Source organism: Impatiens glandulifera, chromosome 7, assembly GCF_907164915.1.
Source record: "Impatiens glandulifera chromosome 7, dImpGla2.1, whole genome shotgun sequence".
Classification (NCBI taxonomy): domain Eukaryota; kingdom Viridiplantae; phylum Streptophyta; class Magnoliopsida; order Ericales; family Balsaminaceae; genus Impatiens; species Impatiens glandulifera.
This window is the reverse complement of record NC_061868.1, coordinates 39,834,807-39,859,929: the sequence shown is the minus strand read 5'-3', so window position 1 is coordinate 39,859,929 and position 25,123 is coordinate 39,834,807. Positions and strand designations below refer to the sequence as shown.

Below are 25,123 nucleotides of genomic sequence, written 5' to 3'. Positions count from 1 at the left end.
AATATTCAAATAATTAGGATCCATGATTGTTACTGTTCCCTAATAAGGGAGGCAAAACATTAAAATTTATTTATTTATAATATGACTATTTTGCCCTTTTCGGAAATAATTGGGATCCTAACTTATACTCAAAATCCTTTATCTAGACCACCTAACCGAGGCAACTTTAAGATGGAACATAACAATGTAACCTCAAAATTGACTACTTTGGTGATTAGTTACAGTAATTATGTGGTCCAAATTGAGGAATAAATTTATAACATACATTGCATTATAGAATTAAAATAAAAATAATTTAAAAGTATTTGTTTCCTCGACCAAGAATATTCTTAGTTATAAGAATGGAAATGAAAGAACATTAAATTAAGTATGACTTACAAAATTACTCTCAAATGATAAAAATACTCAAACTATTCATATAATATATAATAGTAACTTCCTAACAGCTATTTCAAGTAATTTCTATTTTTTCACCACTTAAATTTAAGTTTGTTTATGTGTATTATTCATTGTGATATATTGTTTAGTTGAATCTAATTTGTTTTATTGTCACAAATTATATATATATAAATTGTCATTTAACAAGACAATTTTCGATGATACTTCAATCCTCCACTAAAGATAATTTTTTTTTATTGTTGCTCATCATTATTGTTAGGCAGAGATTCTTTCTAACATCATTTAGTTTATTCATTTATTTTATTTTATTTCATCATTAATTGTTATAAACTCAAATAAGTTTTTTTTTTCTAGAGCTATCATCAAGAATTTTCTTAATTGTTATTGAATCTTTTCTATAAATTTGATAAAGAAAAATCTACAAATTTATCATAAAAATTTTACCTTAATTTTATTTTTATATATTTTTAATCACAATTTTCATGCTAAACAAAAACAAAATTACTCAAATATTTTCAAGAGTGGGTGTAATTATTATGAGTAATGATAGGGGAAACGAAAAATTTGTAACAAAAGTGCAGCGAACTGATGTGGAAGGGACATGATGACTCAACATTTCAAATTTTTTTATTTATCTCTCCGTTCATTAATAATTTATCTCTCTTCTCTTTATTAATCATTTATTTTTTATCTTTTCTTTAATTTTTATTAATAATTTATTTTTATAGTTAATTTGTAAATATATATTTATATATTTTATTATTTATATATTTATAATTTATTAATAAAAAATATATATTATATTTGATAAATTAAGATAATAAAAAATTAAATATAAAAATTCTTAATTTTTTAAAATTAATTATTTCTCCTCTCCCTATATATAATTTATATATTTATTTGATTTTAAAATGAGTTATAATAGGGAAAATAAATAAATTAAATATATAATTTTTAAAAATATATATATTTTCTTACTTAAACTTTTTAGTAATTGTTTTTCCTTTTTTCTCTCTTTAATTATTTTTTTATATTTCATTTTCTTATGAATTATATTATAAACTTAATTAATTAACTCAAAACAAAATGTTATATATTCTTTTCTTATATTACCGGGTTAACTCTTATAAAAACATTTTTATTTACGATTGAATATTAATATATCATAGTTTGAGTTATATTTATTTTGAATATTAGTATGATAGTTTGAGTTATATTTATTTTGAATATTAGTATGATTTAATTTGAGTTAGTTTATTTTACAATTTTTTATTTTCTATTATAACTCATTTTAAAAACTAATAAATAAATTATATATATATATAGAGGAGTGATAGAGTGAGGGAATTTAGTGAGGGAATTTGGTGAGGGAATGACGTGGCATCACCTTCATTGTTTGTGAAATGTAAAAGTCAGAGGAGAATTTTTAACAGAGAAGAAAAATAATTAATTAAAAAATTGAGAATTTTTATATTTAATTTTTAATTCTCTTAAATATATATTTATAAAATATAATATATATTTGAATATATATATTTTGTTATTTTTTATTTAATTTATTATTGTCTCTATTATTATTTTAAATTTTATAAATAAGTTAAATAATAAAATATATAAACATATATTTACAAATTAACTATAAAAATAAATTATTAATAAAGATTGAAGAAAAAATAAAAAAATAAATGATTAATAAAGAGAAGAGAGAGAAATTATTAATTAACGTAGAGAGATAAATAAAAAATTTGAAATGTGAGTCATATGCCTAGTCAGCCTTCCACATCAGTTCGCTGCACTTTCGTTACAAATATTTCGCTCCCCCTATCATTACTCAATTATTATAGGGTCGAATTGTTAGATTGAGACTCTTATTGAGATTTCAGACATTTTCTTTTAAATCTTATAATTTGAGGCTTATTATTGTTAAATTATATAAAACGATCTTAACAATTACAAACATCCATGTTACTAATTTAACTACTAAATTTTAGAAGATTGGTAATCAAAACTATTAATTCGTTAAAATTCACTAGTTAAATTAGTGACATAATTTTATTTATTTATTTATAAATAACACGTTGATAATAAGTTAACGGAGTTTGAAATTGTTAAGACAAAACTTCATTGTGTATAACATTAATATTAATGAGTCACAAATTGTGACGTTTAAAAAAGATGTTTGAAATCTAAATTGCCCTAATAAGGCATCCCAATTTAACAATAGTTAGGGGTGAGTTTAAAAAAATAATGAATTTTTTTTTAAAAATTAGTAGATAAAGATAAGTTTTATAATTTTTTTAATAATTAGATAAAATATAGTGAATTTTATTAAAAAATGAGGTAATGTCACGTTTTTACAATAATTTTTTTTTGAGCTCATACATAAATCCGCCCCTAGTTATAGTTATAGTAACAAAATACTAATTTTCAAATAAGTAATAGTTTGTTTATAATTGCTCCAATCAAATTAATTTTCATTTCTTTTATATTTTAAAATATTAAATAGGTCAAAAATTTAACTGAAGGATAAATTTAGTGCAATCTAATTATAATATGTGGCTCTACAAAAAAAATGAAACATTATCATACAATTAAGAAGTCATTATAAAGAAAAAAAATGTTGAACATATTTAGAACAAAAAACATTCCAAACCCAATATTCAAAAGCTTTGGCAAATTCTAAGTTGGCTTCCAAATATCTGGACCACCTAACTTAGACAACTTTAAAGATGAAACATAACAATGTAAACTCAAAATTGGCTACTTTGGTGATTAATTATTCTAATTATTTGGTCCAAATTGAGGATCTTTATAACATACATTGCATTATAGATTTTTTATATAAATAATTTAAAGTGTTCTATTCTTTGACTTGGAATATTCTTAGTTATAGAAATGGAGATGGAAGAACATTAAATTTTGTGTCATTTTTTACCCATACTTTAATCTTTTATTGAGTCAATGTCTATCTATCATTGTTACAGTAACAGAAAAAATGAAATGATTTGAAGTTATTTTTCATACTATTAATAAATAGTCATGATAATTCATTTTTGTATCCTTTCTTGATCAATTATTATTTGTCAGCATTTTTGTTTTTGTTTTATTGGTTTTTAATAACTTCAATTGAAGATAATCTTTCGATATCATTTAATTAATTACTTCAATACTAATCGTGAAACATGAATAAATAGTCAATTTTAAAAAGATTTATTGATTACCTCAATTCTGCTAATTGTTATGAGTTTCAGGGTGACCGTCGTTTTTAGTTGTTATTGAATCTTTTTATTGAGATTTTTTTAATAGATAAAATTTAATATTTAGATTTTTTAATTAATTATTTTGATTGATAAATGTTATTTTATATTATTTTTACTAATAATAAAATTAAATACAACTATTCGTATATGTACAATTCAGGTCCCTATAATTTTATATTATTTAATATGTTCAAATAATGCAGAAAATAAAGGAAAACAAAAAATATCTAAATATATCCGTAGAATATACTGTAGAAAATAATATATATATATATATATATATATATATATATATATATATATATATATATATATATATATATATAATCTTTAATATAACTATCTTTCTTTTTAAAAAAATAAACTCTAGAGAGGTTTATAGATAAAATTTTCTTAATTCCTTCTATGATTTTTTTCTAGTATTCCGAAGTTTTATTTTTTTTATCCGTCACTTAAATTTGAGTTGATTCTGCGTTTTGTTTTGATCCGACATTCTATTTAATCAAATCGATTTTTCATTTCGAATTTTTATAGTCCGAATAATACTCTCAATCGTCGATAGGTCGTTTGTTGTTCATACTTCTAATTTTGTTGGTGATTTTTTCTCGAGTCTGTATTCGTCCCCTTCTTAGCAGCAAAGAAAATGAAATAATCGAATTTAGAGTTATTTTTCATTTTTTTCATTAAAAAACTACACGATTTGATCTTTTATATGGAGGACCTCTTACATGTATCTTCCCATTATTTGTATAAATTTCTCATTATTTCAGCCATATATGTAGATGATCAATTTTCATTTGGCATGACATTTTTTGGTATTACTTACCAACCATCGGGTAAGGATAATTTTAAATGTGGCTCATAATCTTTGGTAGATATTCTTCAGACACCGTTTCATTGGTTCATTTGGTTTGCTCTACTACAATAACTCAATTGAGTCCGTCTTTAGAGAAATACTCAACAAATCGCATAATCGTTGAATAATTTTAAATAAGAGTTTTATTCTTGTAAATTATTTATACAATTTAATATTTAGATTATCAATTTTCTTTTGTGGACAATATATTTATCTTGTATTATTTACTAATTAATTTTGTATATGTAATTTTTATTTGAATTTAATATAAATTAATTACTTGTAATTTTTTTTATCTTTATTCATATTAAAATTCCATTTTTTTTTCATAAAAAATGATTACGGTCAAATATAATACTAGTTTGAATACATTTTTTTTCATATTAATTTTAGTCAAAAATAATATTAAAATTTATAATTTATGAGTAATTGAGTTATATCCTAGACATAAACTTATAGAGCTAATATTCACACAAATAGTATTTTCCAATAAACTCAGTAATGTTTGAAATAATTAAATTTTCAGATATAAAATTAATTTATTATTAGTAATGATAGCATAATTAATTAAGTGATAATGGTAGTTGGAGCAAGTGGGAAGAATTATATTAGATAATTATGTTCGTTTAGAAAAATCAATTATGGTGGTTATCAAATAATGATGATAGAGACCACTCACTATTTTTGATTGGCAACTAATCGACAAGTCAAAACGCAGCCGCGGTGAGCGGCCGCGGTGGGCCTTTCTCCTCACTAAAATCATCAAATATTATTAATTAATCTATCTTATTAGGTCATGACCTAAGATTTTTCTTCAATTCAATAATATAAACATTTATAAATATCAAATAATATTATCTCCATAATTTTAATTAACTTATTATAAATTTTAATTAATAATTTTGACTTTTTTTCCTTAACAAAATTAGTTCTTTTACATTTTATTTTTTCAATTTCAAAAATATACATAAATTTGACATTTTTAATTTTAAAACATTATACCTAATATTGATGTCGAAAATTAAAAAAAATGGTACATGTAATTATGATATAAATAAGTTAAATTTAAAAATAAAATCAAACGGGTCCTTAATAAAATATTTTTTTTTTTGAAAATATTCTAAAATATTTTAAAGTCATTTATTTATTTTTTTATATATATTTTTAAATAATTTATACCCTTTAAATATTGAAAATCATTTAAAATCTAAAAGAATTAAACAAATAGCCCTAAGTGAATTGGACCGGGTGCCAGGTGGACCATCGGTCGAAGGAGAGTGGTCTGGAGTGCGTTGAGCCGACTTTCGATGCGATTTGAGTCGTGGTCAATGCAGAGCGAGATGCGCGCCAGTGGAACATGATTCGAGTTTGGCCGAGTCCACTTCATCTTCAACCTCTAGACAAACCAAAACTATAGGTTTTGGTTTTTGACTAGAAGAATTCTATCGCGATTCTGAAGGCATTGGGAGCTTTTGTCTCCCCATTTAAAACTTGTTGATGAAGTCGTCATAATTCAACTAGTAAGGGGTCGATGGAGCTCTGACAAAAAGTGACAAAAAAAAAAATGATTTGTATGTTTGGGACTTCCAATTTGAATTCTAGTTATGCTAAAAGCTTTCTATTGGTTTTTAGGGCAACTCCAACGGGTACGCAAATCATATTATGTGTGTCCTTTTTTTCTCCAATCGGACGTCATTCGCAAACGCATTTTGCGTTTGGATGTCTCTCCTCGGGTCAACGCATATGCGTATATGCGTTGACACTATTCATTTCCCATTTTGGTCATTTTTTCAAAATGGCCCTTAATTTATTTATTTTTTATATATATAAACTTATATATCTATAATGCAAATTGATCCTTTAACTTATTTTTTTTTACTTTTAAGATAAAAGTTATAATATTTTTAAATGTATAATTAAATCATTAAATTATATTATATTTAAAATTTTATCTAATTTATTTATATTTTATAATTTATTTTATATTTTTACGTTACGAATAAACATATATATATATATATTTTATTAATAATGTTTTTTTAATATATTATGTTTGTTTTTTTAAATGTATTATTGAATTATTTTGTTGGGTATGAATTATTGATATATAATTAATTTCATCTTAATTTTATTAAATGAATTAAAAAAGATTGAGATTAAATATGTGAAATTGATAAATATATAGATAATATTAATAGGTTAAAAAGTAGTGTAAGAAATGAATATTTTAAAAATATTTTTTTAGTTTAGAAATAGGTTTTGAGTTGGAGATGAATTATTGTTTTATGTGATTTTTACTGCATTTTGAGTTTAAAAATGAGTTTGTGGGTTGAAGATGGTCTTAAGTTTGAAACCAACACTTTAAACTCAACTACATACACATTTTATCCATTATTAAAATTAAAAATCAAAACTTTTTGGAAATTTTTAAATTTGGACAAACATGCCTTAAACTTCTTGGGATTGATTGAAAATAATCACATCATTTGGAAGATTATTAAGATCATTGTTATTGAACTAAAACTCAAGAACAAATACTTTTGCTTTTTTATTATAAAAAATCAAGTTAATTTCGATATAAAGTTACTAAATGATCTTAGGATCATATTCAAATTAGAAAATTGAAGAAGAGTGCAATATTAAATAACACATGAACTTAAATATGTAAGTTTCAATTTTGATTCAAAAACATGAATTACAACATAAATGATAGTTTAAAGTGGGTTGGAATAGACTTTTATGCTCTTGTAAGCTTTTGGATGGATCAGAACCAAGTTTAAAATCTCTATACAAAGTTTTTTTTTAAAAAAAAGCTTATAATTTTAATGGCGGATTTCTTATAGACAAGACGGACCCATGATTCGGAGGTGGGGAGAGCTTGAAAAAAAATTATGGTGGACTTAAATAAATAACGATAAAATTTTGGATAAAACGAGTGAATAAATATAAGTTTTACTATTTTTTTACTAATTGGATAAACAAAATATTGAATTATATTGGATTTTTTTAAAAATAGAGGGGTAATGTCATATTTTTACGGTAATTTTTTTTTTCGGGGTAAGCTTCCGTCCACTCGAGCCCGTACATAAGTCTGTCATTGCTTATAAAGATTGATTGATGACTTGAGATTGATTCCTTATTGTTCATCTTCGTCCGGGGGCGTCTTAAGTCAGTTAATGAACCAAAGTAGGCTGAATTAAAGGCTTTTGTCTTGCCACAACCGTAGGGAAAATGATCGCACATCTTGGTTAAATAATGATGAAGTTAAACTTCATCATTTTTCAAGGAAGTCGTCTATTCTTATATAAGTGTCGCGAGGAAGAAGATAAGGCATAAACAAAACGTCGTTGTTTCGTGCTTCCGTGCTTCCGTATTTGAACGTTAAGGAAGGTCTGAAACAACGTCGTTTTGAGTCAAGTACGGACGCTCCATCCGAGTTCTATTAGCACTTGGCGACGCACGTCTTGCCTTTGCAGTTAGCTCTCCTGACTTAGGCCATCTCCAACCCAAATACCTATTCTCAAACCCAAAATGCAGTAAACATCCCATCAAACAGTAATTCATCTCCAACTCAAAAACCCAAACTCAAACTCAAAAGAATATTCTCAGAATATTCCTTTTTATAATAATTTTTAATTTTTTCAATATTATCTATATATTTATCTAAAATTACAAATTGAACCCATAACTTTACAACAACTTATTAATTACTTTTAAATTCTAATTATAAACCAATTATTTATGCAATATTGTTTATTATTATAAATTTATAATATTTAAAAAATATAAAATATAAATGTAAACAAATTTAAATATAAATTAATCATATAAACAAATTAAAATTATCATGAATTAAACATTTAAATAAAGTAAAATATAAATAAATTATATAAATAAATTAAAATATAAATAAATTAAAATATAAATAAATAAAATAGGTAAACAAATTAAAATATAAATAAGTTACGTAAATTAATTAAAAACAAACTAAAATGACTAAAATGAAAGTTTTGAAAAGTTTTGAGTATGTGAACAGTGTCCCTACAAATTTGGGTATGGAGGAGAGAGAATTTGCAGAAAAACTCAAAATGCAGTTGAGTTTGCAGGTGGGTTGGAGGACTAAAACCTATTATGGAGATGGGTTTGCAGGTGGGTTGGAGATGATCTTATGTTGATTGGCCTAAGCTTTTAAGCCTAGTTTGATTTGGGTCAAATAATTTAGGCCATTACCTTTTTTTTATATACCTGCAAAATAAACAAAAATAAATTAATAGACATAAAAAACATATTTTTTTTTCTATTTTATTTATTATATTTTAGACTTTTGGGAGTTTTATTTTTAATAATTTTGAGATTTAAATGATTACAATATTTGTCTATAAATATTTTATTTAATTAAGTCTTAAATTTAATTAATTTGGGATTCATGGATACAACATTATTCGAAATAATTATTTAATTTATTTATGAACCAAAATTTTAACTATTTTGAGATATCTTTTATCAAAATTATTATTTAGTTGTGGTTCAAAATTTTGCTGCATTTACTTTAATTATTTTGAATTTTAATTAATAGAATACTTATCCAAAATATTTATTTAATTTGTGTTTAATCATTTTAGATTTATGAATACAACATTTTTCTAAAATAATTATTTATTTGAGAATATTTTAAATAGAATATTATTTAAAGACTTCAAATTTTATTAAATTACATGAATTAAATTTGAGTGTCTATAATAACATTATTTCATTTAATCAATATTCAAATATAGTATTTATATATATAAAAAAACTGTTTTCAAATAAATTTTTATTTGACAGAGCTTAATTGATTGTTTGGACAACAAAATTTTATCCTTATTATTGACAAAATCTTAAAGATTTGAATGAAATTTTGTAAATGTATTCTTATCCCATTAAAAGAATGCAATGAATATAAAATCAGCCAAAAGTTACAAATTTTATTCTCATTGAATGAGAACATGTAAATATATTCTCCTATTTAATAATTCAATGAAAACAAAAAACAAGTAAAATTTTCAAATTCTATTCTCATTGAACAACAAGATTTTGCGATGAATAGGTTCCAAAATTCAATAATATTTTTCATTGTTTCAATTATTATAATTTCTTAGAATTTTATACAAAAATAGTTAAGATGTGAATATGAGATATATTTTATTGTATTCCACCAGCATTGTAACAAAAATTGAAATAATGAAACAGTTTGAATAATAGTAATAATAATATATGTATATATTGTGACATTTGAGCTACCATATATGCAGAAGACAAATTGAATGACATAACACATGCTAAAAGGTCTCCCACATGAATGATGATGATGATTTTACACTAAAATATATATAACCTTTCATTTCAGAGGCAAAAAAACACATCCACCAAACTTTTCTTCAAGGTGAAGATTTCTCAAATTATTCCTTTTTATATTCGTCCTTCACGATTATATAATCTTTAATTAATTAAGTAATGTTATCAAATCTAAAATATGGATTATGGAATCGATAGTCCTATCCGGGTTATTTCTCTCCTTGTTTCATAAAAAATTCCTTGGTTGATCTGAACGGACACTCACCTCCCATTATAATTATTGGACTTTCAATGATCACGATTTATGTGTTTACTCCAATTAGGTATTCTCGGAAAAAAAAATCGGTGAAGACGTTCGATAAACTTATTAATCTTCTTGATGATATGTTTATTTAGAAAAAAAAAATGCGGAATTTATTTCGTTTTAATATTTTAATTTATGTTTTTATAGTATTTCTTAAAATAATCTCCTTGGAGGATTTTAGGTGTGTTTGATCATCGTTTGACTTAATAGTGCAATTTTTTTTAGGGGAGATCCATTAAGGGGCTACTTATTAGACTCACCTCAAACTTTTTTTTTTAACCTCTTAATTTTTTTTATAATTTAATTCATTATTTGTTTATTAAATTTTAATAAAATTGACAAAACTCACATTCATCCATTTATTTATTAATATTTTTTTAAGCTCACCACACATTATTTTAAGTCACCGCAACTCTAATTCTTGAATTCATACTTATACTTTTATATAAAGTAGATGAAGTTCGATAGGAAATTGTAACAAATATTAGAAACTCAATGTTATAAGTCAATGCTATAAGTTGAATGAAATTTATATCACATTTCTATGACTATATTATTAATTATAAATACTTAGATGAAAACACACAAATAAAAAGCCATCAACGGGTTACAAAAAAAAATAAAGGATCCCTTTTCATTTGTCTAAGTCCAGAAAACAATAAAAGATGGATTTATGAAATTCAAATTTTATATTTCTTGATTGACCCATTTGTTTCGTTTAATGGGTTCAACCATGTTGGCCCATGGAGCCTATCTAGAAATATTTTTTTTTTTAAATTATATGAAAAAACAAGATTTATGACCAAACAAAAATGGACAGGTTCTCTTTTGTTTTAAGAAAATGCATATATATATATATATATATTTTCATTCAAATAAGATACGTCAAAACAAATTAATTTTATATATAAAAAAAATATTATTTAAGGCATTTATGAAAATTAAATCTGAAACTTATGATTAAAAAAAGAATTTCTACCATCTTGATGAGTTGCTTATAATATATTTTATTTATTTAGTTTGAATTATTCTACACATTTATAACTCTCACTTCCACAAATGAAAAAAAAAAAAAGAAAAAAAAAGACTAATATCAATTATATATTTAATGAGTTTATTTTTATTTTGAAAATGATCAAATTAATAAAATAAAAATCCTTTACACACAACACAACAATAAAATCATAAATAAATAAATGTTTCAAAAAACGAAAAAAAAAAAAACATAAATGCAATTTAGTTAGCTCAAGGCCTTAAAAAAAGAGTAATAATGTATGCACACGAATCTTCAGATTTTCTGAATTTAATCTCAAATATCGTCGTAATAATGATATTATAAATAATCATTAACAACCTATTTTATTATTAAATATTCTCTGATTTATTTCAATCCGTATTTAATGAGTATTTAATGAGTTCATTAAGAGTTTATTTATAATAAAATCTTAAAAAAAACATATATTACTTTGAACTATATTACCTATGTTGTTAATTTATTAGGCAATTCTTCTTTACTCTATATACTCAATTTCAATTAAATATATTTTCAAATTTTATAATAAAAAAAACAACTTTCTTCTAAACTCTTTTGAGTTCTATTAAATATAATGATTCCTCTCGTGACATTGTTACAAAAGGGCAATGTCAGTTATTATTTGTTATACAGAGTCTCGATTTAAGCACTGGCATACTTAAGATATTAGAAAATAATTAGGTTTACATCATGGGGTTATGACTTGAGGATAAACATGAGAGTTGGCTAACATCTACACCACAATTTTCTTCAAAAAAATATTATTTTTGTTCAAAACGTTTGTATCTTTCTCAGTTTGTATTCTAAACAAGATCGATTTAAAAAGTTGACAGTTTTTCATTAATATTTAATGTCATGTCTTAGATTCATTAAAAAAAATGTAACATCATATAACATTAGCAAAATGAAAGAGTTTAAGCGATTATTAAACTAAAAAATGTTATATGAGTTATAATGTTTGATTGCTTCAATCAAACAAACCTAGAAATTTCTATTAAAAAAAAAGTTTGTGCTTATCAACAAAGATTGAGAAAAAAAAAATGAGCTGTCCTCCCTATTATATATAATATTAGAGACATTATTGATGTGTCCATCAAAAGATAGAGCTTGTCCAATTACAAATTAAGAAGATGGTGAAGCTCTAAAAATTAAATAATATTCAATTTGGGAAGGTTTGTTTAATACAAATTTGAAATCTTCTGCAATATCAAAATGTATTGAGAAATAAGAACAAACACACTAAGGTAACAAACACACTAAGGTAACTTAATCGAAAATAATGGTTTTAAAAAAACATTGTTAATACTATTAAATCCAACTACTGCAAAAGAATGTTGTTGATGTTTAGGCATCATCGACAATAATAAATCTCGTCATTAATACCTTTAAATTCGACTGTAAAAAATGTGGTTCCACCACCAAGAAGTTTGAAATTAGTCATATACCCTTAATTAGTTATAAGATGACAAAGTAGTTAAAGCTTATTATATAGATTGAGATGTATCATGATCACATGCTATATCATAGATTAATTAAGTACATTATGCTTTAGACAAGTGTGTGGCCTAATGTCACATAAATAAGATCATATATATAACTTATTAATAAATTGATATTTTGTTACAATTATAATGAAAATATTTAAAATAAAAATGATTAATTATTTGCTATAATTTTATTTTGTGTGAGATAAAATTATTTATCTATTTATGCATTAACAAATTATAGTTTAAGCAAAAAAAGAAAAAAAACATATACAAATCAAAAAAAATTATTACAAATCAATCTTTATTGATGGAATGATGTAATCATTTTATTGATTAATATATAAGTGCAATAGAGCTAGCATTATATGGAATAAAATACAATTCCAATTGATAGATAATTCATACAAATCACGACAAGAATTTTTATGAGTTAATCAAGAAATAATATAAAAAAAGTTACAAAATCATTCAACATTATGAACATGAACACACAAAAGGCGCTCAAACTAAAAACGATGACTAATCGAGTTTCTTTACAAACAAAATTCCTTCCTTCCTTCCACCTAACAATCTATTCACAATTTTCTTCACATCTTGTACTTTGCATTTCCTAACACTTACTATTTATGCCTTGATGAATCATATTCCTCAAACAAAACAAGCAATATCCAAATCCACCCTGAGATCACATCACATTCCTAACCTATAATACAACTAACCTTCCTCATGTCCTATTTTCAAAACATACTAGCACAAGCCTAAACTTCCTAACTATATAAAGCACTACCAAACTATTTACAAATTAAACATTTTATCAATACCCATAAAATACGATTTTATTCTAAACAATTAAAGTTACTATGATTTTTACGGTATCATACATTAATTAAAAACAATATTATTTTTTCAAGAAGTTACTCCATTCATACTCATTATCTCCAACATGTTATTTCCTCAATTTTCTTAATTTTAATTAAATATGTTATTTGCCGAAATTAACTCAACATTCGATTCTCGTTAATAACACTCTAATTCAAAATTTAAACATCAATGATCAATCTAGCAATTCCAAAAAAAATGTTAAGACAAAGTGGCCTCCTCGAATCTTGGATCTCAAGTCCTCCATTGTCACTATGCATGATTCCATTCATTCGATCACATGTCCAACAACATTGATTCAGTCAATTGTTTTTAGTGATTATAAATATTTTTTCTTTATTTAATCTTAGTATATATAAATATTAGAGGAGTGATAGGGACGGAAATTTAAGAGAGAATTAGAAAGGAAATGACTTTGTATCACTTTATTGAATGAAAAAAGAAAAATAGTGGAAAAAAATAGAGAATAAGAAAAAATTATTTGATTATTTAAGTCATTAAGTGCCACATAATTTTCTTATTCACTCAATCAAATTCGCTCCCTGTCCTATAAAATATTAGTTTTGTTTTTGTTTTAAAAAAAGTAAATTAAAGTAGAAATATAAAATTTATAAGATTATTTAAATAATATAATTTTTTTTATTAAATAATTTATTAATTAAAATACTAAAAATATTTTTAATTATTTTTAAAATTTTTGTTAAATAAATATCACTGAAAACCATAAAATACAGATAAATAGATAGCTATATAGAGCCTATTAGCTGACCCGTGAACCTAAGCTAGCTACTGGTTTTGTCGTTTAGAGGATGGACATATAATACTGATTTTATGAAGTACTAAAATAAATATTTTTTTAAAATTTTTATTTACACAATCCCATTAATCTAACACTCAAAATCATTTTAAATGATAATTGACAATATTATTACTTGTGAACTTGCAAAACAAAATCAATAAATTTGAGAAAAATAATTTGTATATAAATAAATAAATAAATTCAATTTTAGCCTTAAATGATGTGAAGCATATGAAGGGGGATTTTTTTTTCTAACTTTAGAGGTTTCTATTTGAGCTATTTTATGATTTGTACATAAAATTCATATATTTTGTAATATTTCTAAATATCACGTCATTATATTTATTAATTAAAATATATTTACATCTTTTTTTTATAAAATTTTAAAAAAATATTATAATAATTCAAACAATTAAAAAAAAAAAACTTAATTTCATAAAATAAAAAGTGAAAACTCATAACTATACTATAATAGAAATCCTCCTTACCATGAGTTAGAATTTTCACATATCAACTATTTACAACAAAAAGAATAATAAAACTCTATTTTCCACCGCAAATTAAAAGTATTTACTCTTCAAAATAATTTTAATTTTTTTTTCTCATATTTGATAGAAATTGACACTGTTCAATTAATTTAATTTCTTTTCTTTTGAATATTTACAATTTAATTTTCTATAATAACTTCTTATTTAAATTAAAGAAAAATTCCGCCTAAAAATCATGATGTTAGGGCCAAATTGAATTACTTTTCCTTTCGGTCCCGCGGCCGTATGAATACGGTTAAAGCCATCATTATCATCGATCATATCATACACTATCACCATATAAAACAATTGGGACCCTGAAGCTTTAGATATATGATTATGGTATTTGCACTAATCTCTTCTTCTTCTTCCTCTCTCTAGCCCTGTACTATACTCGCGCCATCTCACTTTTAGTTGAAATTCTACACAGAGCTCGAGCTTCACTGTAAACTGTAAGAATTTCATCTTTTCAAATTTACTCATCATCATTACACTTGAAGAAATCTTATCAGAATCCATGTTACCTTCTCAAATCGAACTGGAACTGCCTACGTATCGTAAGTACTCGGCCGATACTTTCAGAATCATTTATTTAAGTCGTTTTCAGTGTTGGAGAGATATACGTTTGTTGATTCTCTTCTCTGATCTGTTCTGCTAATAGACTGAGTCTCTGAGTTTTATTTTATATTATTTGTTTGCTTTCAGGTTTCCAGCAAGGCATACATAATTTGATTTGAACTTGTTGATTGATCATCTAACTAAATATATATATATCATATTTTCACCGGGAAGAGAGAAAGGAGAGGAGAAAATTGATCAGGAAATGAAGAAATCGATTTCAGATCATAATTTCTACATTAACAGTGAAGATGAAGATGCGGAGGAGGAGAGGGATTATAACAATGATGAAGAAGTTGAAGTTGAAGCTGATGGAAATGATTCTGATAATTCTTCCAACTATTCCAATGTTAACCGCCAGGAAAGCAGGCCAGGTTCCTTCAATCCTTCATGGCCTCAAAGTTATAGGTAAACATCTAACTTTGGATCTGGATTTTGATTTTGATAATTGATATGATGGCTAATTTTCTTGTCCTCTTTTAGAACATGTGGATGTGATTGACAGGGAAGAAAAAACTATTCATTATGAGGTTGTTTTGAGATTGAGAATTATTTATAAAATATTCAATAGATTGTTTTTTTTTTACTATAAGTATTTAGTTAAACAGTGTTATTGGATTTTACTAATTGGGTTACAATAATAAGGGGATTATTTTGGGAAAATTGAGATTTGTGGTGTTTGTATGCTGCTCTATGTGTTTCCCTTTGAGCATGAATGATGAATATCACATAATGATGATCATAACTTCAACAAACAGAGAAGAGATTAACTGGAATCAAGAACTTTTTATGGTTTATCATATCTGGTGTTTGATTTTTCAGGCAATCAATGGATCTCTATAGTAGTCCAAACATTACATTCTTGGGCACACCATTGTCAAGAATAAGCAATTCCTTTATTTCATCATCTCTGACAAGAAGACACACTCCTGAAATATTACCTTCATTATCTAAGCCTCTTTTACCATCACTAGAAGATGAACATCATCCACCTCATAGACGTAGCTCTCATACTCTGCTTCCTCCAATCCCATCAAGAAAGTCATCGTTTCAAAAAATCGTCGAAGTTTCACATGAACTTCCAGCTTCTCGTCGGAGCTCATTTAGCCAGGCTGTGCTAAACGGTAATTTCTTTTATTAAGTTGAATTTTAACTTGAACAATTGTGTTTATTTTGTATTAGATGGATTGTTTCTAGTTAATCATTGACAGTATTGACCTAGTGATTCTTGTCTGTTAAAGGAGTATTTTAAAGTTAATGCAGGGACCAGTTGTTCTTAGGGCCACATTCTGACATCATATGAACAAAGCTTTTTTAGACTGAAGAAGTTTTATAATTTTTAATCATGAATATAATAACAATCAGATGAACCAATGAGATTCTACTGACCTCTGTTGCTATTTTAATAATATTGTATTGAATATGCTATTGAGTTAATGTTCATACATGTGAGGTGAGGGTTTTTCTAACAATTGTTTTCTTTTTTTTTTTATGAAAATCAAGTTTATCTTCTAGATGATGTTGATATATATGTGAGTAAAATCTCTTAAGCAAAAACAATTTTATTTCTTAGAACTAAATTATTTATCTTATGTTTCATTAATCGCGTGGAATCCAAAATAAATGACTGTGACCATAACATCCATAAACAATCTTCTGGATTTTTATAGGTATGAATGTCTTATGTGGAGTTGGAATCCTTTCTACTCCATATGCTGTGAAAGAAGGAGGATGGTTTGGGCTCTCCATATTGCTTATTTTTGCTGTCCTCTCCTTTTACACTGGGATTCTTCTGCGTTACTGCTTAGATAGCCAACCCGGGCTAGAGACTTACCCAGACATTGGACAGGCTGCATTTGGCACTTATGGACGTTTTACCATCTCTGTAAGGCCTTGTTTGATTAAGGGTTGTCCAAATAAACCTTATCCATCATCAATCTCATCATCAACTAAAATACTAATACTCCTACATCAAAATAAGCTATAAGTTTTTCCCAAAAAAAATAAGCTACAAGTCTTCTCAACTATATGAATAACTGAGTACCATAGATGTCCTTACTTTCTTATGAAAAGAAATGATGAATATAAGTACAATGTCCTAGCAAGTGCTGTTTTACAAAAATATTGTTTTAGTATTTCTTAGGCAACTTGTAGAATCTATTATACATCGGAGTTGGGTGCATATCTGTATTTTTTTCACTAGTCACATCTGTAATTTGGCCTTTTCCTCTTTGGAAGTTTTTCCACTGTTAAATATTCACAAATGAATCCCCAAATTTCTATTTTAAAAAATTCACTAATTGTTCATTTTCTGACCATTGATTTTCTTTGTTTATGTGGCTGCAGATTGTTTTGTATCTGGAACTATATGTAAGTATATCATGGTTTACTTAATTTGTGCATTATTCTAGCTCACCATTATTTGATTACTTACCATCATTATGAAAATTTTATGATGGAATATTACTTCAGAGTTGCAGTCAATTCAACATTGTATCGTGCAGGCATGTTGTGTCGAATATATCATTCTGGAGAGCGATAATTTGTCATCATTATTTCCAAACGCACATTTAAGCGTAGGAGGATATGAACTAGATTCGCATCACCTGTTTGCTTTGCTCACCACCCTTGCAATTCTTCCAACAGTTTGGCTTCGAGACCTTAGTGTGTTGAGTTACATCTCTGGTAATTCCAACTATATATTTTTTTTGTATAGTCAAATCATCAATTGATCAATTATTCTTAAGTTCTGTTTTTTTTGTGTTCTGTCAGCCTTTGGTGTTCTGGCATCTATATTGGTTGTTCTCTGCTTGTTCTGGGCTGGTTTCGTGGATAAACTCGATTTTCATAGCAGGGGCTCTTCACTAAACCTGAGTACTCTTCCTGTTGCTATTGGTCTTTATGGTTATTGCTATTCAGGACATGCAGTCTTTCCCAATATCTATACATCAATGGAGAAACCAAGCCAATACTCAGCAGTTCTGTTAACTAGGTAAATATACCTTTTCTAATAAGATCAAGTTTCATTCCTGGGTTCTTTCTCTGCTTCCTTTTGTGCCTTAATTTGCCAATTTGCACTAACAATTCAGGTCTGATAGGTTTCAAAGACTAAAAAAATATATAGTAGAAAAAATGTCTTAAATGTTGTTTTATTTCTGTCTAAATAATTAATATCCAAAATTGTGCATTTTTCAAATGTGTAAGTAAATGATTTATGGATTATCTGAGTATAAAAAAGAAACAGGAACTGTGATTTTAAAGGCTTTATTTTTAAACTTTTTTTTGCATATCGAAAAATAAACTAAGGGCTTGTTCGGATTGAGGTTTTTTTAAAAACCTAGAGGGAGAAAATAATAATAATTGGTGATGATTTTGAGGAAGTGATGATTATTTTTGGTAAAATGACTTAAAGAGTATTGATATATATAAATAAAATAAAAAATAATAATTTAAAATAAAGGGTATTTTAGTATTTTGATTAATGAAATAAATGATGTGATTGGTGAAAAGTAATTGATTGGAAAATTAATTTTTTTTTGGTTTTTCAAATAACCCAAAAAGAACACGGCCCAATATTAAATGAAAACTTTACAAGTTGGGCATTAGACAATTGAGAAATTAACTGCAGTTACAAAATAAAAATTATTTCAATAGAAGTGACGGATGCAATTTTTTATTTCTCTCCCTGATTTCTAGTACAATTCACTTTTGTCCTTTTTTGTCTGCTTGTTGTACAATTCTACTATCTAATCATTCGATCTAAGAGCTTGTTTGTTTGATTTTGGGTTTTTTAGGTTTTATCACTTAATCTTTTTAAAAAAAACTAGTTTTTTACAGTTTAATGACCATTTTATTTTGTAAATAGATAAAATAGAAAAATGAGAGAAGGTATTAAATAAAGTTATTTTGGTATTTAGATAGATAAAAAGAGTAATGAGATAGATGAAGTGAAATGATGAAAAATATTGAATTTTGGATAAAATTCCTAAAAAAAACAATATCATACAAGCTCTAAAGCTTATTCAAAGTATTGTGGAAAATATATTCCCAACAGCATTATACCATCATATCATTGTTACTATGAGGAAAAAAACTATCATTGTTGTTTCAATGTATGAACAAAAAAAAAAAATGTCACCACATTAAATTTTTTAAAGTCAATTTGAAATGTTTTACATTTTTTCCAAAGCTTCTCATGCCAATAATCTAGGGATAGGATCCTCTGTCATGTGGGTTTCCTGTTTCCGTCGCATGAAGGGTAAAACAGTCATTTTATAAAAATTACTATTTTGCCCCTCTTTGAGAGAAAACAGGGACACAGGACAGACAACCATCGATGAATCCCAATAATATACCTCTTTTGTGGTGTTGAGACTTTGTTTTTTCTTCTTTCTTTCCTGTTATTTTCTTTGTAAATTGTCGATAAACAAAAAATTTCATGTTTTGTCATAATAATTATATTCCGTTTTCAGTTTTTGTATATGTACAGTGATGTATGCTAGTGTTGCGGTAATGGGGTATATGATGTTTGGAGAATCTACATTATCTCAATTCACTCTCAACATGCCTCAGAATTTAGTTTCCTCCAAAGTTGCTGTTTGGACAACGGTGTGTTTAAGCTTGCAGTAGTATATATCCCAGATTTCTCAATCTCAAAATTCAAAAGAAAATCTTTTTGTCATTTGCAGGTCGTAAATCCATTAACCAAATATGCATTAACTATGACTCCTGTGGCTCTGGCTTTGGAGGAATTGATACCTTCAAACCAACTCAAATCTCATGTTTATGCTATCTGCATTAGGACAGCTTTGGTCATCTCTACTCTGTTGGTGGCTCTCTCCATTCCCTTCTTTGGTTAGTTTCTCTTATTAACATTGAATTAGTCAATTTGAAATACCTAAATTTTAAGTACTTGGTATGAGTGAGATCTAGAATAAGATGAGAAATGATAGAATTTTGATGAGAAAGATTACTAGTTATTACTATTGAAAATTGACCAAATTGTCAAACCGAGGCTTCTTATTGGGACAAGTGAGGTTTTAGACATCTTCTTTCAAATTTTACAATTTATGACTTCTTATTGTTAAAATTATACAAACCGAGATTTTGTTTTAACAGTTTGAAACGTCGTTAACTTATTATTTATGTGACATTTATAAATAAATAAATAAAAAATTTATGTCACTAATTTAGTACTGAATTTCATCGAATTAGAAATTTTGACTATCGAATTTCAGATAATATCACTATTTATACTAATTCTAACTAAACTAATAAGTATCATAAAAGAAGCTTGAGTCCAAACTTACACAACCAGCCCACATATCAGGAAGCTTTTTGAAAAGGTAATATTTTTCAATAAACAAAGTATCACGAGATTGATTTAATAAAATATGAAACTAATGTCAACTAATTAAAATGTATAAAGATTATGTTACCCTGAAGTTAAAGTTATTTTTGGACGCTCTTTATATATTACCGAGTAAAGTTATTCATAATTTATCAGGTTAAATATAATCGTTTAAATATTTGGTTATATCTCTTTATGGTTTGATAGGGTTGGTGATGGCATTGATTGGATCACTACTCACAATGCTTGTTGTGAGTTTTCTTTTTTTCTCTCATATTATACTTTTATTGTTTAGTCTGTTTTGACCAATTTCCTTCTTTATTTAAAAACATGTATGCATTTTATTTGGTTATTCTAGACCTTGATATTTCCATGTGCCTGTTTCCTTCGGATTTTGGGACAGAAAGTGAGTCGATTCCAGGTATGTCTTTAACTTCAAACACGATTCTCCAATTGTTTTGATTCCGACCTTCTATTTTCGTTAAGAAAAAAATTGTTTTTGTTTTGTCGCAATCAGGTTGCAGTGTGTATATTTATCATTATTGTAGGCGTTGTGTCGGCTGTCTTCGGTTCTTATTCAGCTCTTTCACAGATTATTGAGAATTTGAGTTGAAAGTATTACTTGGGCAAACTGTATAATATGTTCTTCTTTGTTTGTCAGTGGCATCAAGATATCTTTGAAGAACTGAGCTTTAAATAGATTTTATTTTCAATATTTTTGTAGTATTTTTCATGATTTGTATCAGTGTGAATTGCTAAATTCTGAAGTTTTATGCTTCTGATTTAAGCTGGGATTTCAATAAATGATCCATAATCCAAGTTTGGTTATTTGTTGTTTTATGCTTTCATTTAAGCTTTAATTTCAATAAATGATCCATAATCCTAAGTTGCAATTTATTTTGCTGCTTCTTGTATTTATATGTTTATTATATGTATAGATTTAAGTGTTCATAGCTAGTAAATACTATTTTTGTTAAATGATCAATTATATTATTTTAATGTAAATACTCTATTATATTTTTGGGACAATTTCTTATCCGAATTGTGTCATTTGAGATAATTTCTCTCTAATTTAATTTGTAGTGGTGTGATATTGATATTTGTGACTCTCACAGTCCCACTCCCACCACATAAATTTTTAATATATCATTTTATATAAAAAAAATTAGTTTTATCATTGAAAATTTATTTTTCTTTTAAAATATATATAAACTGTGGCCAGAAATTTTTAGATCCAAATGGAACAGATTTGTCTATTGTCATTCATATACTCAATTTCTTTTATTTTAATTTTGTTCAAAAACTTCCTAATAAAAGTTAATTAACTATACTATATTAATTTTTTATAATAGTTTCCTTAAAATAAATAAAAAAATTATATTAAAATAAAATGATTATACTTCTATAGCCGTAGAGTTTGAACTAAGTTTGAGTTCGAGCCCATATAACTTGTTCGATGTTTTGTTGAGCTCGAACTCATATAATTGTTCAATCATTTTCTCGAACATGATAATATATAATATATTTATTTATTTATTTTAATATTAAAATATAATATATAAAACAAATATTTTTTTTTCACCTCTCTTCAAAGTCTATATTGTTAAAAAACAAAAATTTAAAAGTAAAACCCTAATCTCTTAATGCATTATCATAACTTATTCTTAAAAGGTTATTATACAAGTGTATTAATAAATATTAGAGGTTATCATACAAGTGTATTAATAAATATTAGTTTACATTCAAGATGGAGATTCCGAACTTGGTAAATAGTGTAATCGAGTTAAATTTCTTACTTAGATTGCAATTGGATTGCATTTAATTATTTTTATATACGATAACATATGAAAAAAATTAGAAACAAAAATGTATAAAAAAATAGAGTAATTGTTTAGGACCTACTCCTCCTCCTCCAAGCTAAAACCCTACAGTTCAAAGATTGAAGTATAGTTGAAAGATTGAAGAAGACCCGCAGTCCCCTCTTATCAAGATTCAGACTTGTTTATATCAATCAAATCACCACGAATGTCTGCTTCCATACGAATCTCTCCGTACAACTTTTTCCATCCCAAGTCCAGATTAGAGTTCACCGAATCCCCCAAGTTCGCGCTTCTCAGAGATGGAAATTCAATTTCATATTTCAAAGGAAGACAAGCGATAATCGGTGTCCGTCATGCAAAGGTATTGACTAATTACAGCGAAGACAAAGAAACGATCCAAATACTCGACTCTTCTTCTCCGATCTCTATTCAACTTCAACAAATAGATAGCGATTCCCACTTTGATCAAGTAATTGATGAAGCCCAGAAGATAAACCAACCGGTGGTGATTCTATGGTATGTCTAGGTTTTCCCTACTACCAATTGGAACCCATTTCTGATCGATCTAAAATTACTCATTCACTTGTTACATTTAAAATGCATTTGATAGGGGAAAAGAGATTCATGGGTTTATAAGAATCAGAATCATTATTTTCTTTTTGAAGGTTTTATTTGCAGCTTCATTGTGTGAATTCTTTCATGGAGTTCATTCTATCAAACTGGATTTTATCTTAAACAATATATGTGGATCTACAGGATGGCTAGTTGGTGCAGGAAATGTATATATCTGAAACCCAAATTGGAAAAACTTGCAGCAGATTATTACCCAAGGTTGGAATTCTTCAAGTATTTGTTCAAGTGTAAAGTAGTTTTGTTACAATATTATTAACCTATGTATGTATGTATGTATGTAGAATAAGATTCTATTCTCTTGATGTCAACAAAATTCCTCACAAGCTGGTGGTTAGAGCAGGAGTTACAGTAAGTTCTAAGTTTGAAAATCTTGTGATTTTTTTTGTTTGTAACTGATCATATCTTCAATTTTGAACAATCGGGGGATTAACAGAAGATGCCAACGATTCAGGTAAATGAATTTCATGTTTAGTTTGCAACAGATGAAAACTTGTTCTTCCCATTGTTTGTTTGTTTGTTGTTGGATGAGGAATGGATTGTGTTTTTGTGACAGTTATGGAGGGACTGCGAGAAGAAAGGAGAGGTGATAGGAGGGCATAAAGCTCATCTTGTTATCAATGAGGTGCGCGATATGATTGATAACGAAGAATGAATTCAAGTAGCTCTTACTTTTTTATTGAACGAATTAAGTTCATTTTTCTTTAAAAGATGATAAAGAATAGTTATTTACAAAAGAATACAACAAATGATGGTTCAAAACCCCCAAAACATGGAACCTATATTGTTAATGTTAGTTGCTTTTATTCACTCTTCTTCTACTGATATGTTTGATTCGATAAATGAATAGCACAAGCAAATTCCTTTTCTTTCCTTTTGGGTTTTCAAGTTTTTCATCTGATCTGACTTGCGATTTGCGAATTACTTTGGTAAACTTTAACCCAAAAATATATGGAGAGTAAATCATAAAAAGAAGTGTTGTTGATCTGATTGAAACTAGTTAGGAATGGCTGTCGCCTGTTCATGAACTCTAATTGCAACAATTTCAAACTCTTCAATTTGGAATATAATTTGATATTTGTTGGAGTTTTGGAGCGAATTCTTGTCAAAATTATCTAAATCTCGATTTATGGAAAAGAAAGTGAAAAAGTGATTTGGTTCGGCGTGGCCAGTCACTCACTATGTGGGGGGCAGCTTATGGTGTGGAGACACGAGATGGCTATAATCGTTTTGGTAAGTATCAAGTCTACAATGACGATGTGGATGACCCTGATGCAGATTTTCACCACGCACAAGTAAGGATGATGAGCCCAATTGCATTATTGATCGACCACTGAAGAATGAAGGGCTTATTTTAAGTGCGAGATTACTTTTGGTGCACATTTGACCCTAATTAATCGAGCAATCCACCAAAATCGATTGAACTGCATCCGAAACAACCCTTAATCTGTTTAAACGAAGCTAAACCTATTATTTTAAAAATCAAAACGAGTTTACAGGTTCGAAGTTGATTGACAAATACCATTCATATGGGGTGAACTACTAATGATATGGGGTGAACTACTAATGTTTTGTTTTATTTTCAATATCTGATAAATTCAATCTGTAAGTAAATTCGTATTCAACCCAATAAATAATATGGGTGGAGAATAAGTTAACTTAAACTAAATTTTAGTTTTTAACACTTTTATTATGTTTTTTACTGTTTATTTTGTTTTTGTTCGTTTAATACATTTTTTAACATTTAACGATTATTTGATTTATTTTGTCACATTTAATACATTTTTTTACTGGTTCGACACCTACACTGTTAATCTTCTTATTATG

General features: G+C 26.4%; 2 protein-coding genes across 2 annotated transcripts; both read left to right on the top strand.

Moving 5' to 3' along the window:
* Positions 1-15,220: 15,220 nt before the first annotated feature.
* LOC124945822 (amino acid transporter AVT1C-like) lies at positions 15,221-21,672 on the top strand. The gene is made up of 12 exons (XM_047486323.1): positions 15,221-15,435; positions 15,584-15,904; positions 16,319-16,620; positions 17,167-17,381; positions 17,843-17,866; positions 18,001-18,181; positions 18,269-18,488; positions 19,969-20,104; positions 20,185-20,350; positions 21,054-21,097; positions 21,205-21,267; positions 21,364-21,672. The coding sequence occupies exons 2-12, from the start codon at positions 15,702-15,704 to the stop codon at positions 21,457-21,459; spliced, it is 1,650 nt and encodes a 549-aa protein (XP_047342279.1). The 5' UTR covers positions 15,221-15,435; positions 15,584-15,701; the 3' UTR covers positions 21,460-21,672.
* Positions 21,673-22,727: 1,055 nt separating this feature from the next.
* Positions 22,728-24,103, top strand: LOC124946064 (thioredoxin-like 3-2, chloroplastic). Its single transcript, XM_047486622.1, has 5 exons — positions 22,728-23,182; positions 23,423-23,497; positions 23,581-23,647; positions 23,733-23,750; positions 23,853-24,103. The coding sequence occupies exons 1-5, from the start codon at positions 22,872-22,874 to the stop codon at positions 23,949-23,951; spliced, it is 570 nt and encodes a 189-aa protein (XP_047342578.1). The 5' UTR covers positions 22,728-22,871; the 3' UTR covers positions 23,952-24,103.
* The last annotated feature ends 1,020 nt before the right edge of the window (positions 24,104-25,123 follow it).

Excerpts from the sequence above, each read along its gene's own strand:
- LOC124945822 (XM_047486323.1), top strand. The coding sequence starts at position 15,702 with ATGAAGAAATCGATTTCAGATCATAATTTCTACATTAACAGTGAAGAT. Across the intron at positions 18,489-19,968 it reads TCAGCAGTTCTGTTAACTAG|TTTTTGTATATGTACAGTGA; the intron begins GTAAATATACCT and ends TTCCGTTTTCAG. Across the intron at positions 21,268-21,363 it reads AGAAAGTGAGTCGATTCCAG|GTTGCAGTGTGTATATTTAT; the intron begins GTATGTCTTTAA and ends TGTCGCAATCAG.
- LOC124946064 (XM_047486622.1), top strand. The coding sequence starts at position 22,872 with ATGTCTGCTTCCATACGAATCTCTCCGTACAACTTTTTCCATCCCAAG. Across the intron at positions 23,183-23,422 it reads CAACCGGTGGTGATTCTATG|GATGGCTAGTTGGTGCAGGA; the intron begins GTATGTCTAGGT and ends GTGGATCTACAG. Across the intron at positions 23,498-23,580 it reads GCAGCAGATTATTACCCAAG|AATAAGATTCTATTCTCTTG; the intron begins GTTGGAATTCTT and ends GTATGTATGTAG.